The sequence below is a fragment of the Podarcis vaucheri genome (genome assembly GCF_965113315.1).
Source record: "Podarcis vaucheri genome assembly, chromosome: 17".
NCBI classification, from domain to species: domain Eukaryota; kingdom Metazoa; phylum Chordata; class Lepidosauria; order Squamata; family Lacertidae; genus Podarcis; species Podarcis vaucheri.
In genome coordinates, this window is record NC_138755.1 from 2,842,883 (window position 1) to 2,860,980 (window position 18,098).

The 18,098-nt window shown below is 43.5% G+C and overlaps 1 protein-coding gene across 1 annotated transcript in view; it reads right to left on the reverse strand.

The window, feature by feature from the left end:
- PPP1R3F (protein phosphatase 1 regulatory subunit 3F) overlaps nt 1–18,098 on the reverse strand; it is a gene marked incomplete at its 5' end in the record, with an annotated part of 39,460 nt that overhangs the window by 6,505 nt on the left and 14,857 nt on the right. The window contains 2 exons of the mRNA XM_082205810.1: nt 7,271–7,347; nt 11,176–11,231. Coding sequence (XP_082061936.1) covers nt 7,271–7,347; nt 11,176–11,231 — 133 coding nt within the window. The remainder of the gene's footprint in view (nt 1–7,270; nt 7,348–11,175; nt 11,232–18,098) is intronic.

An 18,098-nucleotide genomic window follows, 5' to 3' on the forward strand; every position in this document is an offset into this window, starting at 1 on the left:
CTCGGGTTACATACGCTTCAGGTTACAGACGCTTCAGGTTACAGACTCCACTAGCCCAGAAATAGTACCTTGGGTTAAGAACTTTGCTTCAGGATGAGAACAGAAATTGGGCAGCGGTGGCGCGGCAGCAGCAGGAGGCCCCATTAGCTAAAGTGGTGCTTCAGGTTAAGTACAGTTTCAGGTTAAGAACGGACCTCCAGAACGAATTAAGTTCTTAACCCGAGGTACCACTGTACTGTGATCCAGAGCTGCTGGAAAACCAGCACTTTGAATTGGGCCCAGAAACTATAACATGTTGTAGGAATCTACAGTAGTTAGGCTGTCCCTGTCCAGAAAGGGGCACAGCAGGGCCACCATTTGAAGCGGATGGAAAGCACTCTGTTCCACTGAGGCCACCTGGGCCTCAAGCAACAGCAATGGATCCAGAAGTATTTTATTTATTTATTTGATTAATATACAGCCCTTCAGAAAACGATCTCAGGGCAGTTCACAAGATAAAAATACAAGTTAAAAACACAAATAAACAGTTAAAACGAAAACAACAAACCAATAGCTCTACCCCCCCCTCAAAAAAAACACCGACACATTTAAAAGGCTGCAGAATATTAATCAGTCAAAGGCTTGGTTGAAGAGGAACATTTTCGCCTGGTACCTAAAGATCTACAATCTTCAGAGGCAGCCCTACATATAATGCATTGCAGTAATCTAACCTAGAGGTTAACAAAGCAGGCAACAGAGTTTAAGTCATCCCTGTCCAGATAGGGGCGTAGCTGATGGAAGGCACTCTGCACCACTGAGACTACCTGAGCCTCAAGTGACAGCCAAGGATCCAGCAGAACCCCCAAGCTATGTACCTGCTCTTTCAGAGGGAGTAGAACCCCGTCCAGAGCAGGGGATCTCCCATCCATCCAGCCTAGAGAACCTCTTACTCACAGTGCCTTTGTCTTATCTGGATTGAGTTTCAATTTATTGGCTCTCAGTTAAATATACTTGAAGTGTGTAGTGGATGGAGCATATCCATTGAACTAGACAAGTTGTGGGCCTCCAGATGTTGCTGAACTAGAACTCCAATGATCCCCAGCCAGCATGGGCCAGGGATGGTTTCCCACACGTGGAGCCAGCCACTCAAGTGAAGGACTGTTTGGAGGCGTAGAGTGAGACAAGTCCAGGTGCATACCACCCTCAGCACTTTGAGTGCTGGTACAAGTGTTATTAAACAATATTTGCCACACAAAAAAGAAAAGTGGAGGAGAATGTGGGGAAGGCAAGAGCAGAAATCCTAGGAGGATGAGAAGTCATTGGCCCCACCAACCGGACTGTTCCAGAGAAAGTGTGGGACAGGCTGGGTTTCCCATTCAAAGCAGGAAGAGTGTTGCCTTGCAGAGCAGATTTGTGATTTGCTGCAGTTACGTCCCTTGCTTCCCCTAGTCCAGCGGTTCTCAACCTGTGGATCCCCAGATGTTGTTGGACTACAACTCCCATCATCCCTGAGCTCTGGCCTTGCTAGCTAGGGGTGATGGGAGTTGTAGTTCAACAACATCTGGGAACCCACAGGTTGAGAAAGGCTGCCCTAGTCCATTGTATTTGATTTACCAAATCACTATTTCTAAAATTTAGGAAGAATATTATTTTTCTTTTTGAGGGATTTTGGTTCTAAAATTGTCAGAAAAAGTTCTAAAGAGTGAGGTATAAATTGTTTGAATGAATTGTACATGGTGGTATGTTTAAAACCATAGTACTTTAATAATAAATATGACATTTAAGTTTATCTCCTTTTATCAATATCTCCAAATGCAGCATTTATTGAATCCTCAAAAAAGAAGATACAACATTTATAGAAACTTCATTCCCTGAAAAAATTTCAAGGCTGAGGCAAAAATGTGTTCAAAAATCATTTTGCATGGCATTGAGAGGGTGATGGGAGAAAGAGTTAATGTATAGAAATGAGAAACATATGCAATGTAAAATTGAAAGAGGATGTTTGGAATTTTTTATTAATACAGGGATCCCAATTGGTGGATGGTTTGAATTAAGAGAGTGCTACAAAAATAGATATTCAGAGCTATTTAGCATACTGGACAGTTATAAATCTCTGTAAAACAGATGTAAGAAAATCTTCTGGTCGCTACAAGAACAACATTTGCAAGCTGCTGGAAAGAAAACTGAACCAACCATGTTGAGAAAATGGCTATGAACGGGTTTCTGAGCAAACTTGTGATAATGTATAAAAAATAATCGAAACTATGTTGGAAATGCCAAAAGATACAGGGGACCTTATATGTGGTGGTCATGTAATCAAGCTAAAGAATATTGGGAAATGATTTATGTAGAATTTAAAAAGATGTTAAGGCTGACATTTCCCCCCAGAATAGAGATTTTCCTACTGGGAATAACAGATGGTGAAATTCCTAAGAGGGAACTTTGTTTTTTTCTCTACGCAGCTACAGCAGCTAGAATAATCTATGCACAAAAGTGGAAGGACAAAGGAATCCCTACAAAAGAGGACTGGCAAAATAAGTTAATCGAATGTGTGGAGTGAGCAATTATGACAGGGAAGATAAGAAATCAAGATGAGTCACATATAAGTGAGGAGTGGAAACACTTTGGAGAATATTTAAAGAAATATAATAGTCAAATAAACTTCCATGTAGGGCTAGACCTATAAGCAGCAGTTAAAAACAATTAGAATATTGTATAGAATTAAATAGGGTGGTATTAAAGAATATGCAGCTCAACAAGAAACAAATAGGAAGCTATGGAGGGAAGGGTGGGGAAATCAGGGGATATGGGATAATTAAAAATAACTGTAAGTTGTATGTATTGAAATTTTGAAAATGCATAAATAAAATTTTGAAAAAGAGAGACAATGGCTATGAAATTTAAGCAAAAGCTTCCCAACACCCCCTTGTGGCTGCAATGGTGGAAGAGAGGGAGGAAGGCATGTGGGAGCGCAAGGTGCACCAAGGTTTATTCCCAGAATGTTAAACCATGGCTTAGCATGTTGCCCACAGGCGGCCTGTGTGTGTCCATGCACAGCTTTGGTGATGACACCATGGCTTCTTTAAATCAGTTTCCTACTGCATCTAATCATTGTGAACCAAACAAAGGAGTCTAGTTATTAAGTATACTGCAGTTAAGAAAAGACAGTTTATGGGATGGATATGCTGTAGCTGTCAAACTTTAAATCAGGGGTGGCTAACCTTTTCTCCTCCTCCTCATGGACTGCATGCCAGTCATGGGTGTGGCCACCCCACACCCCAGGCATATCAGGCAATATACAGAGGCCCCTCTCTGCTCAAAGCACTGATCTGATTACTCAAGAGAAGACAATTTGTATTCCCATCAGTTTAATAATCCTGGGCCTTCCCAATGCTGTGATTTATTTCTTTTTGCCACCACTACCAAAAATGGCAGAATCTTGGGGACAAGACATGTCCCTCTGAGTGGCTCATCAGGCCCCCATACTGGGGTTATCCACCCCTGCTGTCAGTTATTGTTTTGAGTATCCCTGTGCTCTTCTTCATTTATGTTTCAGGGGTGGGTGTGTTCATACAGGTATGTGCCTTCTGTATTTAATAAAAATGATTAAACCTATTAAAAATAGTGATCTTGATAATGAGAGAACCCTTTCTCTTTAAAAAAATAATTCTATTAAATAAAGGGGAACACAGAGGTCACATTAAAGTAGGATTGCCACCTGTCCCTTATAATTACAGGAGAGTCCCATTTTGGGGACACAGAGTCCCCTGTCCTCTTTGGCCCCCAATTTGTCCCGTTTTTGAAGTCATAAAAATAAAAATTCTCCCTGTCCCCATAAAGCTGGGTGACTGTTAAGGCGGAGGGGGGTTGCCTGAAGGGAGAAGTAGAGAAGAAGGGGGGAGGGATGTTGGGGGTAGAAGGAGAGAGGAACACAGAAAACACTCTGCACTTTCAGGGTTATTTTTAAAACCCTCCTTATAGAGCACACACACCATCAAGCTACTTAGCTATTTTCTTGCATTTCTCAAGCCTTCCCTGTAAAGCTAAGGAACTGTTGGTTACTGAAGCTGGAAGGACTTTTGGTTTTTGGTTTTGGATGGGGGAAGAGATTTTAAAAAGATAAAAAATCTGTATGCTTTATTTTATGCTGGTTTGTGACCAAAATAAAGTTTGATACTTTGATACTAAGAAGATAGACAGTCATGCAAAAGTGTTTCCCCACTTTTTTGCTACTGTTTTATTTTGGGAAGATAATGGGCTGGAAGTTAAAGCTGCCAGCTCCCCTGAATGTTCCTCAGAAAGAAAGAGAGGGAGACAATGCAGGAAGAAGGTATGGGTTGCAAGTTAATGAAAGGATGCCCTCCTGGAGATCCCCTGAATGTTCCTCAAGTCACCCCAGGGTGCCATGGCTCACTGGCTGAAAACCAATAATTTAAAAGCATTTTTCTCTCACCCTTCTCTGCAAAATACCAAGGCACCTAATGAAATCAAAACACCTAGATTTTTTTAAAAAGTTCTCTACAATACTAAAACACAAGAGAGCAGTGTAACCACCTAAAACAGAAGCAGCGAGCACATAACAACTACCAGTGGCAACAGACAACAGGCAGTTTAACCTGCCATATTATTAAAGGGCTTCTGAAATACAAGAGTCCTTACCATCTGCAAGGTCAAGAGGGAGGAATGCAGATGGATCTCTCAGGCAAGAGAATCTAAGCCTGGTGGCAGCCATGAAAAGGTCCTCTCCCCTCAGAGGCCCTGATGACAATCTGACAGGTCATGAGGCAGGTCCTTCAAGTGTCCTGAGCTAAGCACACACTACCAATTTTTTAAAAATAAAACTTACAATGCAGTCTTATGCATGTTTACTCAGACATAAGTCCTGATGAATTCAGTGGTATTTATTCTTAGGTACATGTGTGCAGAACTGTAACCTTAGACTTGTTTTATTGGACAGAATAGAGCTAAACCTGAAGAAAATGTCCAGCAACAAGTTTAATATTTCAAATACTAAATATATTTTAGATATATGGCAAAATACTGAAAAATTGATTATTCTAGATATAAATATATCATATGTCCTTTTTATGTAATTAATACAAATGTATTTTTTTTAAAGTGCTCACATCCCATTTCTTGTAGCATAGAAATATCCAACAGTATTCCCACAACTGGTTTAGGGACTTTATTTTGGTTTGCTGTTGTCCCTACACTTTTTGCCTTGGCAGCAGCCACTGTTACCTTTTGGGGAGCTGTAATTTATTTATATTGTTTTCAGAAACATTAACAACTTACTGTACAAACTCCAACTTATTCAGAATGGGCTAGTTAGCACTGGAATGGGCTAGTTAGGGGCAACTAACCCTTTTCAGCCCAAGGGCTGAAGATTGCCCCCCCCCCCCCAGGCTGCATGCCAAGGTGATGGGGGGCAGACACAACAGGTGGGGCCAGTTTTTCCTCGCTGCTGTGTTGCCTGTGTGAATCCAAGGAAAAAGGGTTCTCCTTCACCTTGATTTTCCACTTCTCCTCCTACCCCATCACTGCTGTGCGGATGACAAGCAACATGAGGTAGAAAAACAAGCAGAGGAAAGCTCCAATCTTAGATCTCCTTGCTTTTTCCTGTTGTAATGGCACTACACCAGAGGGAGAAGAGGACTTCCCCCACAATGGTTTTGGCAGAGGGCCAGCAGGTCACTAAAAACAGCTTTATGGGCCACATCTGGCTCATGAGCTCACCACCCCTGGTTTAGCAAGACTTGCATGAGTTGGAATAGGCCAGAGAGCCTTCTCCCATGTCTTCCCTCTTCTGTCCTTCTGTCATACATGTGATTAATCTGTGCCAATTTGTAGGAAAAGTTGGCCTGGAACTCCAGAAACAAGGCTAAGCCACTATGGGCTCCATCAGCAGCCACAGATAAAAAAGGCTGCTAGGTAATTTTTGTATAATTTGAATGAGTTATAAGTTGTTTTGTAGGTCATTTGATTGAAAGGTAGGATATGAAACTTTCAAACAAAAAAAATATAAGATAAGATAAAATGTGAGGTAAAAATAGGTATATAAATAAAATATTACATTATGGAAAAGGAAGGTGTGGATTCCAATGAGGACATCAAAAATTCTTAACTACAGTAGATATGTTAGCCCTGTCAAAATACAAAGATAACATCAACATGGCATGAGTGGAACAGTAACTGTTACAAGGCAGGTGATAGGGCTCTTTAAGAACTAAGCACTGTATCTGGAGAAGCAGCTTCTTAGGAACATTTTAAGAGCTAGCCAAACTGCACTTCTGCTACAAACCTGCTTACAAACCAGCCCGTTTCCACCAGGACAGGACCACACTGAGGACTCTTCCAAACTGGACTTTCATTTGCCCTCAGCCTCAACTGCAGATCCCCACATTGGTTATAAAGAAGCATATACAGTGGTACCTCGGGTTAAGTACTTAATTCGTTCTGGAGGTCCGTTCTTAACCTGAAACTGTTCTTAACCTAAAGCACCACTTTAGCTAATGGGGCCTCGTGCTGCCGCCGCGTCGCCGGAGCACAATTTCTGTTCTCATCCTGAAGCAAAGTTCTTAACCCGAGGTACTATTTCTGGGTTAGCGGAGTCTGTAACCTGAAGCATATGTAACCTGAAGCATATGTAATCCAAGGTACCACTGTATTGAGTTTAGTATTTAAGTACAGTGGTACCAAAGTTTTTTAACATCTCCGTTGACAAACATTTTGGAACTCAAACGCCATAAACCTGGAAGTAAATGCTTCGGTTTTTGAACACGCCTCGGAAGTTGAACCGGAAATGTGGCCTTCGTACTGAGTTTTCCGTATTGAGATTTCCGTTTTGAGGCTTCCATTTTGAGTTTTTGGTTTTCGAACGTTTCGAAAACTCAAACGGTCTTCCAGAACGGATTACATTCGGCAAAACCAAGGTACCACTGTATTACTGCATTTACTGGTTTCAACTCACAACACTGTTGCAGCGATGAATAAGTCATGGAGCTTGTTTCTTATCTTGGCAGATAAGTTTGGACGGAGCAAACTGTAAGTGGATCTGAATAACTGGACACAAGCGTTAATCAAGAGGAGGGAGCAGAAAGGAAGCTCCCCAGGAAGCTCCTCAAAGGCTCAGCACAATGCTGGAACCTGCAGCCATCAACAAGCCCTGTCCTTTTGCCATGCTGGCTGGGACCAATGGGAACTGAAGTCCAGCAACAACATCTGGAGGGCCACAGGTTCCCCACCCCTGCACTTGAGCATTGGCTCTCCAGAGTGATTTGTGACTCCTTACCTGTGTCATTGAGAGTGGGGGCTGCAGAACAGGAAGGTTTAGGGATTCACTGGCCAAGCCTCTGTCAGTTTTCTTTTCTGCAGAGGAGAGGAGAGGAGAGGAGAGGAGAGGAGAGGAGAGGAGAGGAAAGGAAAGGAAAGGAAAGGAAAGGAAAGGAAAGGAAAGGAAAGGAAAGGAAAGGAAAGGAAAGGCAACATTTTTCAGTAATATGTGCAACTCCCAGCCTCAGAACTGCTGGGCACAATCTGGGTACTTCTACACCTCTGAGAGCATAGAATTTGCTCCTGGGCACAGAGTTCAGTTTCTTGACAATTTCATCTTTTATATTTATATATTTTTAAAACCCATAGGTTTCTGGCCCTTTTGGTTACAAAGACATACTTAAAAGTATCACAATTTACAGAGGCGTAGCTATGTTAGGGCTCATCCACACAGGAGTTTAATATGGATTTGAAGCTACTTGTGTGTATATTATGCATGTAATATCTTCCTCATCCAACTGGCAGCCCCCTGTTTTGCCTCATTAAATTCAGAATATCAGGCTAATCAGATAAGGGAAGTAAATCCAATATAAAACTGCATGTTACTCAGCTAAAGCGCATTGTGCAACCAGGTGGTGGCTTTTTATGTGTATGTAGTGATGTTTCACAAGGTACCATATACTGCTACACCTCTTACTCTGATTTTGTTTCCATCAGTCAAAATGAAAGAAGGAAGGGTGGATTTTTAATTTTTTAACTGCTCTTTTTCTTAGAACTGCTCTAGGGCAGAACAGCTCTATTAAAATGAAAACTGAAAACAAGCAAGAGCAAGAGCAGCTTGGAGGGCAGGGGCTGAGCCATCACCCTGGCAATGATTATACAGCTTGCAATGTTATGATCTATTTTCAATTATTCAGTCTACAAGCTCCTGAGAGAATGCAGGGCCTTCCCTTTGCAGGCCCCAATATTTGGTGTTTCTTCTCACAGAATTTGCCTTTCCCAAGAGCAGAGCCTTTCGTATAATCCGCCAAGTGCTGCTGCTGTACAACCTCACATCATTCTATGTCATCCTGCTCATACCCCATAGGTCATCAAGTGAGGCCCTTTATGGGTGTAACACACCCCAAAATTTGTTTAGATCTGAGGCAGATCTTTAGGACTAAGCTCCCCCTGGAAACGAGGGCAGTGCCAGCCACTTGTTCTTTTAAGTACCTCCTTAAGTTATTTTTATTCACCCTGGCTTTTTAAGGGCAGCATTGTTGGAAATTACTCATGCTGGTTTGAATGTATCCTTATTGTCTGAACTTTGTATTTAATGATTTATTGTACACTGCCATGATATTTTTAAATAATGAGTGGCTTATAAATTCTTCAAATAGATTAAATGGGCCTTGCACAGATGCAATTAATGGGCTGGGCAATAACTTGATTAACAGACTGCACTAGAATCTCATTTCTATTTATTTCAAGGTGTAGATTTTTAAAATCTGTACCGTACCAGAAGGTCTTTGAACACAAATGCATATAAAAAAAATGAAATAAAACATTTAACTAAAATATTTAAATCAGGGACTGCTGTCCTTTTTGGACCAATGGGCACATTCTGAATGTTGAGAAAATGCAATGGGCACTGCTCACAAAATGGCTGCCACAGGGGTGTGGCTGCCATGAAGGGCATGGCATAACACAAGATCCCTCTACATGTGAGCCTAGAAATAGGAAACCTTAAGTGTTTCCCAGAGGTTCTCCAGTCAGATACTATATCATAGCTACTAGCCTCCAGGCACTCACTTTGGAGGAGTCCCATCAGCGTCCACAGGGCTAGTCTAGTAATAAGATGTTTGAGGGCCACAGCCAACAGTGAATGAAGGATTAAAAATTGCTCTTTAATGAGACAGAATACACAAACCAGAAATTTAAAGGATCACTTGGAGTTCAGAGAAAAAGCTGCTAATGTCATATATGTCTGCTTGGATATACAATAAATACCTCTCATGTATATTAAGCATTTGATTCCTTGGGAATTAGCATAGAGTAGTGGCTACCACAAAGATCCCAAATTCAGCTCTGAGCTTTTTAAGTAGGCTCAAACTGCTAACTATCTTAGTCTCAGAACAGGAGACTTTAGACATCTCCAGCAGTACCTCTGCATGAATTTCTCTACATGAAGTAAGAGCTGTTCAGCAGTGGAACAGATTCACTCAGGAGGTGATGGACTCTCCTTCCTTGGAGGTTTTTAAGCAGAGATTGGATGGCCATCTGTCATAGATGTTTTAGCTGAGATTCCTGCATAGCAGAGGATTGGACGTGAGGACCCTCAAGGTCCCTTCAAACTCCACAATTCTATGATATTATGAATTCTTGTGATAACATCATGTGTTTTCCCACCCCTACTGGGGCAGCCAATGAATTGAAATGATGATGTCAAGACACTACAAAATGATCCTATGCTTCATGGAGAACATTGACGCAGGGTTGCCATTTTTGGCAGCAGCCCCATGTCAGGTATAAAATACAGTTCAGCTCTATGGAACCATAATACTGGCACACCTTGTGGGATTTTTGTTCCAAGACAGCATATGTGAAGTGTTATATTTTATTTTATTTTATTTTATTTAGATATCCAATATCAGCAACTCTGACAGTGCAAAGTGCTTTAAATATCCAGAAAGAGGATTGATAAATGCATAACCCCCACCACAGAGAAGTCAGGTTGGAGTGAGTAAAGGAGGGCGGGGAACCACACACTAACACTGAAGTAACTGAGGAGAACTGAACGTGTTTGCTAGGAAAGGAAATATTTTCATATGACAGGTAATTAAGTAATTAACCTGCAGGACTGACCACTTCAGAATATATATACAAACTGAAGAGAAACCAGAGCAATATTGGGTGGTATTAAACTCAGAGCAGAACCACTGAAATTAATGAGCATGAGTAAGTTAGGTCCATTGATTTCAATCAGTCTACTCAGAGTTAAACTTAGTTGAATTACACTGATTATCCGCAGCATTAAAAATAATTACAAGCAGGACATGCTCACTGGTGGCTTCAAGTAATGATGGCCAAAAGAGTAACTTCCATCAAACCCTGCTTTGGAATGCCCCTGTGGTATCTGGCTGGCCAATGTCTACAGACAGGATAATGAATGAGAGGGATACCTGGGTCTGACCTAGGCTTCTTCCGTTCATGGCCTGCCACCTCTGGCTTCAAGAGAATACAATATTAACTGGAGAAGCAGCAAGATAATGGTGCTTCACCTGATCACATCCATCTCCTTCTCTTATGGGCAGAGGCCTTAGCTCAGAGTAAGAACACATGCCTTCACTGCAGAAGATCCCAGGTCTGGCATCTCTAGTTAAAAAGATATTAGATAGAAGAAAGGGAAAGGACCTGCTTCCAATCAGAGTAGACAGCACTGGGTTAGATGAACCAATAGTGTGACTCAGTACAAGGCAATTTTATATATCCTGTGGTCTAAACCGCTGAGCCTCTTGGGCTTGCTGATCAGCAGTTTGAATCCGCATGACGGGGTGAGCTCCTGTTGCTCTGTCCCAGCTCCTGCCAACCTAGCAGTTCGAAAGCACACCAGGCGAAGTAGATAAAGAGATACAGCTGCAGCGGGAAGGTAAATTGCATTTCTGAGCACTCTGGTTTCTATCACAGTGTCCCGTTGCACCAGAAGCAGTTTAGTCATTTTGGCCACATGACCTGGAAAGTTGCCTGTCAACAAACGCCAGCTCCCTCGGCCTGAAGCGAGATGAGCGCCGCACCCCATAGTCACCTTTGACTGGACTTAACCGTCCAGAGGTCCTTTACTTTTTACCTTTACCTTTTATCCTATGGAGTTGCACACCCCATTCCCAGCACCATTTTCTGACCAGCTTTAGATTGCCAAACCAGAAACATCCAGGGAAGACCTACCTTCAGTGCAGACTGTCTGAGCTATGTCCTCTATTCGCAGCTCGTTTTCACTTGACCTGTAACGAGAAAGAAGACAGACAAGTGAGTGCAGTTCTAAGTTACATCCATTGCTAAGTTGGCCCCAAGAACCAGTGGGAACCAACATGACACAAATAACTGCTTTTACTAGAGCAACGTTGGTGCTGCAACCTGAGTTCAGTGTAGCTTTAAAAGTTTTCTTGTGAACATACTTTATTAATATACTGGTGGGTAACTTCTGGAACTACCTGGGAATTTTTAGAAACCCAAAATATATTGTGATTTTTAAATGGATTGTGTAATTTATGAGTCACGCCAAAATTCAGGTAAAGTCATGTGTTAGTCTGCCATCTTAATCAAAATGGTACACCATCCAAATAACAATAAAACTCACTGCCCTCACATCAGGAACCTTTATGCTGAGTTTGGCATGATATTGTGGGAGACAGATGAACTTATATCCCCCAAATGGGTGAAGTCATTCCAAAATGACATTTCTGTCTGCCATCTTGGTACCCAGTGTCCCAACACTGACAAAGACTGTCCCTCCCCCCCCAACCTCTGGAACTCTCAGTCTAGCAATTATCTCTCAAGAGGTGTCTGAATGCATAGACACCTCTGGCGTGGCGTAGCGTGGGTTGTCAGCACCCGGGGCAAGGCAAGTAATTTGCGCCCCCTAACCCGTGGATTTTAGCACTCGAGTGCGAGTGCGCCCCCCAGATGTTGCGCCCGTCCCCCCTGCACCCCCCCACGCTACGCCACTGGGGCTGGGGGCCAGCGAAGGAGCCAAGGACCCCCCCAAAGGCTCAGCAGGAATTTATTGAATTTATTATTTGCAGCCGAAGCCCCCTCCCCTCGGGCACCTCCCCGCCCCCTCCTCTCCTTGGGCTGTAGGTGGAGCTCCAGATCCGGGCTTGGCGAGTGCCTCTCCTCCTCCCGGCCGGGTCCGGGGGCTTCCAGTCGTGCTCCGTCCTCGCCCCCCCCCGCGGCTGAGAGCCGGAGCCAGCGGCGCCCCCTTCTGCCGGGAGACCCTCGCCCGCCTGCTGGCTTCCTCTCGGAGGGTTTTGGGGAGCGCAGGGCGCGGCGAGGCCCCTCGGAGCTCTCCTCCCTCCCAGTCGGCAGAAGCAGCTGGCCGAGGGGATGGCGGCGGCGGGGCGCGGAGGCTGCCCGTGCCCGGCGGCGGTGGCGGCATCGGCGCTGCTGCAGCGGCTGCTCCTCCTGCGAGCAGTCAGTGGAGCGCAGCCGCAGCAGCGGCGGGGGGCGCGCGCGCTAGGGCGCAAGGCTGGCGGTGGCGGCGGGGAGCCCGGCAGAGGAAGGAACTTGTCCCTTCCCTCTGGACTCGCGCCCCCCCAGATGTTGCGCCCGGTGTGGCCGGCACCCCTGGCACCCCCCACGCTACGCCACTGCATAGAGAACAGACAGACAAATGGATAAACCATTTCCTTTTTTCCTGTTTAAGGTATTTTATTAAGATTTTCCCATAATACAGTAAAATTACTACAGAAGATACAAATCAAATAAGTATAAAGAGAAGAAAGGAAGGAAAGGAGGATAAAAATAAAGAAAAGGAGAGAGAAAGAAGAATAAAATTTAAAAGAAGAGGGGGGAAAGACACAAAAGAACTTCTGATTTCCCATCTGCCGGTTATTAAAAAAATAAAACTGATTACTTAAAAACCTTCGGTCCATATAAACATCCATCTTCATTTTCTATTTAACAATTATATTTTAGGCTAAGGATTCTCAGAAAGATTAATTTATTTTTCCTATGAAAAGTCCAAGATAGGTTTCCTATTTATAAATTTTAACCATATTTTTTCTTTTAACTTTACCTCCATTAATTCCTACCACCATTACTTCATATTAAGTAAAATTTTAACCATATTTTTTCTTTTAACTTTACCTCCATTAATTCCTAGCACCATTACTTCATATTAAGTAATACGACATTCTTTTGTCCATGTCTATTTTAAAGTCTCTCCTCTGTGATCACACAGTGGGCCAGTATTTGTCTACCCCCATTATATATTCACTAGATCACGTCCAGTTCTGTATATTCAGTTCCATTTCCTGCTGTATTCCATTTCCTGTAATGTCTAGAACGTATCCCAATCTCCTCCTCTAGGATCTTCCATTTTATTTCCCCCACAATCTTCTTCCAGAGGGAGTATCATAACCATCATATCATCATAGCATAAGGGATGAGAGGGATTGGGGGAGTCCATGGTGTGGATGGTTTGTTGAGGTTTGTTCGCATTTGTGAAGGGGGGGAGGGTTTGTTGGGTCAAATTAGCGAAATTGATTTGTATGCTTTTGGTGGATTCTTGCCGTCGTCTTGTTGGGCTGTGTATGAGATAAAGGGAAGCCATACTGGGGTGAGAGAGTCCTATTCTATTTGTCCCCATGTCAGTTTCAGTCTGTTGGTTAGCTTTTCTAGTAAGGTTGTTTCCCATTTGGTACCAGCGGTCCATGTTTACTCGAGACAGGACTCTCCAGGGTCTGGCTACTGAGGCTTCAGGCTGCTGAGAGTAGGTGGGTTATAAGCTCTGTATAATGTGAGTGGTCATTATGATCTTGGAAAATGTTCAGTAGGGCCAGTTCTGGGATGAATTCTGTTTAGTTATTTTGCATATCTCTTGTAGGTCTGATGCCTAGAAGGGTTAGATTTGGGGGCATTCCCACCACATGTGGAGATATGGGCCTGTGGAGGTGCAGCCTCTTCAACATTTTGGTGTGGTTCCTGGGCATATTAGTGTCAGTTTCTGTGGTGTTAGGTACCATCTGTAGTTTCAGAGTTCCCTTCTTTTGGCTGAGATGGATTTAAAGGGAGGTTTAGACCACATTCCAGTTCATTGGGTGGGGTTGATTTCATAGCCTATGTCATGCTCCCATTGTTCTTTGATTGTGTCAAGGAGGTTTGAGGGATTTTGGAGCAGTATTTTGGATATTGTAGACGCCATTCCTTTGCCGTGTCCCTCTGCTGTCAGGAGGTTTTTGAAGGTGGTCAAGGGCCTAGTGGCTGCTGCTTTTACTGCTGGATTGTTTAAGAAGGCGTGTAGCTGGTGGTGTGTTAGCCAGGGTATTTGGGTGTCCCCTACTTTGTCTTGTATTTCTTGTGTTGGTATGGGTTTGTTGTTTTTGTAGAAGTCTTTTTATACAGGGTAGGCCTTTGGTTTGCCAGGTTTTTATCTGGAGGTTTTGTGCTGTGTGTTGGAATAGCGGGTGATGAGCCGGGGGGGGGGGTTAGTAGGGCTGGGGAGAGTTTGCTGTGTGAACCTGTTTAATGTTTTTTGGATTTTCTTTAGTTTGTTTTGGAGAAATGGGTATGCTATCATGGGGGTGTTTTTGACGATGTCGCTCTCAAAGTGGACCCATTGTTTTGTTTCGTCTCGTCTTCTAGAATATATTGGATTATGTGGCATACTTGGTTGGCAATGTAATATGCTGGGGATTCTCCATCCTCCTTCTGAGGAGGGAAGGTGCAGGTATTTGGGGATTATTCTTGGCTTTTTATGTGAGAAAATGAACTAGTGTAGTTTCTTCTGCACTTCCAGAGTTGGGTTGGGGGAACCCAGATTGGGAGGGTTTGGAATAAGTAGGTTAATTTTGGGAGGGAGATCATTTTGATCATGGCTATTTTTTTCTAAGAGTGAAGTTGGTATTGTTTCATTTCCTCAAGTTTTTGTTGATTTGTCACCACAGGATCTTGTAATTGTGGAGATTTAGTTTGTTGAGGTTTCTGGTTATTTGTACCCCCAGGTACCTGAATTTGGTGTGGCAGAGTTTTATCTTTGTGATGTTGGTGAATTCCTTTTGGATATGCAGGGGGAGGCGGTGCTGAGGTATTCCCCATTTCCACTTTCTACTTCATATTCCTCTGGTTCATTTTCTTCACCTTGATCAAACATTGATCTGATCATTTTTAATTGTTCAGCCATCAACTGTTTAACAATACCAATGGTCACTGGTTGATCCAAAAGTACCTTTGTCATACAGGATGCTTTTTAATGTTCTATTAGCCACTCAATCCACTTTAATGTTTTCCCCTTAAAATCACAGCTGCAGATGCATTATCTCAAAACAAAAAGATTCCTTTTTCACGGCTAATGATGGCCGCCTAACTTTCCATTTCACCAATTGGTGGTAGAGAAGAGTAAATAATTCCTACTGTCCCTTTAAATCTTCCTTATCCACCATAAATCAAGCCTTCCACTTTGCTTTAGACACATTAACAATTCAATTCCTTTCTATTTTCTCAACAACAGAAGGTAGTACTCACAGATTTTCAAATTGTAGATTTTCCTCAGTAGATTGGGTGTGGGTGGGTGTCTCTCATTACAGTTTCTTTGTCCCAAAGATGTTTTAAAAAGAGAGCCTGTAAGGGGATTATGTGACGTTTGGGCATGATGGCATTACTCCATCAGGAGGTTTTTAATGCTTGATAGTTTTATTACGTTTTTATGTGTTGGAAGTCGCCCAGAGTGGCTGGGGCAATCCAGCCAGATGTGTGTGGTATTAACAACCACAACCACAACCACAACCACTACTACTACTCAGCTTGCCATTTTGTCCTAACTCCTGTCCAAGACACTAACCCCTCATCTCCAGAGTGGTTTAATCGCCAGACTATGTGTCTGACTATTATCAATCACCATGTAATTATCTTCTGTCTACTGCAGCTAACAGAGAGACAACCGAATCACCATTCGTCTCTCCCAGAAGTCCCATGGGTAAACTATTTCCCACAATATGTAGATTTCCATAAGGCAGCAGCATCTGAACCATGTTGAATTGTAATTGCCAATCCCAATCCTGAGCAAAGAGGACACTAGGAACACGTGATGACCTAATTAATCATGCAGCAGCTCTAAATGTAAAACCAGTACATGGAGACGCATACACACTCATCATCTACATCAAACTGGGCCCTTCCTTTCTATCCTTGGGACACTCCAAACTCTAGAAAAACATAATACAATCAGATCAAAAGCATGCAAATCACCTGTCTGGATGAGGCCTTGTTCAAAGGCCAATAGAAAAGGGAACCTATCCTCAGCCTTGTGGATATGATCTACGCAGCACTCAAAACAGCATGGCATAAAATGTCCACACTGGCAATATATTTAAAGTGGGGAGACAAGTTCTCCCCTCACTCTCTGCTCTTTCTTTCGCTGCATTTTTATAAACTGTTTTAACTGTCATATCAACTGCAAATGAAACTCTGAAAACCCAGCTGGAGAAACCAAACCAAGTTCTTAGAAAAGTGAAAGCAGTTTCATGCCGGGGTTTTTGGTACAACATGGGGGGAGTGATCTGAGCAAACAATCGGATGAAAAGTTGTGTCTTTAGAAACCAGTTAAGACCTTCAGTTTTTGTCTACCTGCAAGGTGTGGGAGGGGAAGGATTTAAGGGCTCAGTTAAACAGCTGTGGCAGTTTCTGCTCATTAGATGTAAGAGTGGAAATGTGTAAGCAGTCTATGGTTTCATCTGTCTGGGGAAGCAGCAGAACAGGGCCCCAGTTCCTAGAATGTCTCCACAGACAAAAGCAGAAAATTGGAGCATCTCAGGGAACAACTGCAGTGGCAACAACCTTTCCTAGGGGCACAAAGGTATAAGACCCAACTCAGTACAGCAGCAGCAGCCTTAGGCGGAGGAGGAGGGGGGGGATATGATTTATATCCCCCCTATCCTCCAAGGAGCTCAAGGTGGCAGTACATAGTTCTCCTCTTCCCCATTTTATCCTTACAACAACCCTGTGAGGTAAGCCAGATTGAGAGGCAGTGACTGGCCGAAGGTCAATTAGTGAACTTCATGGCAAAGTGGGGATTTGAACCCTGGACTTCCAAAACTTAGTCCAACACTCTAATGGCCACACCACACTGGCTTTCTGTCACCAAATCCCTAGAATATTTAATATCCCTGTAAAGTTTTCCAAACCCATTTTTGTAAAAACTGTTCTTCATCCTCACCTTACAGACACCTCCACTCCACCTTACAGTGGGCTCTGCCTGCTGAAGCAGGAACTATTCAGGTTTCCAGTCTTCTGGTAATCTTGTCTGTTGAACCAACAGTGATTGTGGTGTAGTTGTTTTTAATCAGATTATTAAAATAATCTCTTGAGCATGATCTCACTAATTGCAAGAGAAGTTCAGTGAGCAGTAACCTGCAGCAATGTCTTTAAAACCCACCCCCACCCCTATCTGTGGAATGTACCAAGAAGGTACAGTTGTTGTTGATATCCGTCTGTCTTGAGAGACAATGGAGTGTGCCTCCGGGGGGGTGAAGTCAAACCACTGCGTCAGCAGCAATAAAGTGACGTCCCTGAGGCACAAGCCTGGGAAGTGTATAGAGGCCCAGGGCTGCCCAGACAACAAGACCGTGCTGGTGTGGTTCAAAAGAAAACAGAGCAATACATTTGGCACCAGCTTAGCTGCAGGAGTTGCTGGGAGGAGGCGTACAAGGCATCATCCAAGCATCTTAGGGACTCCACTCCAGATTTGTGGAGGCTTTGTTCCTTAGCCGTTTCTTCTTCCAAAGATGTCCTGCAAGGCAGCAGAGGTTTAGGATCAGAGTTTTCCTTCTCCTAGATGGACTACCTTCCCAGGTGAGCCCCATTTGCCCCTCACTTCCCTCTATAGCACGTGCAGAAACCGCCTTCTTGACCACTGGACCCACTATTGCTCTTGTCCGCTCAATCTGCCAGAGCTTGTCCTCACATGCAGGAGAAGTCCTTAACTCATGAGAATTTGAGACCCATTGGTTACCCTCACCTGGTATAGCCGGCCAGTCGAAGCCATTCTTGGGGTGTAGCTGCTGACGTGTGCTGGCAGCTTCAACGGGCCACAGGTGAGTGCAGGGTGAGGACAAAAGTGGGCAAACTTCCCTAGGAGCACCACATGTCCCCCG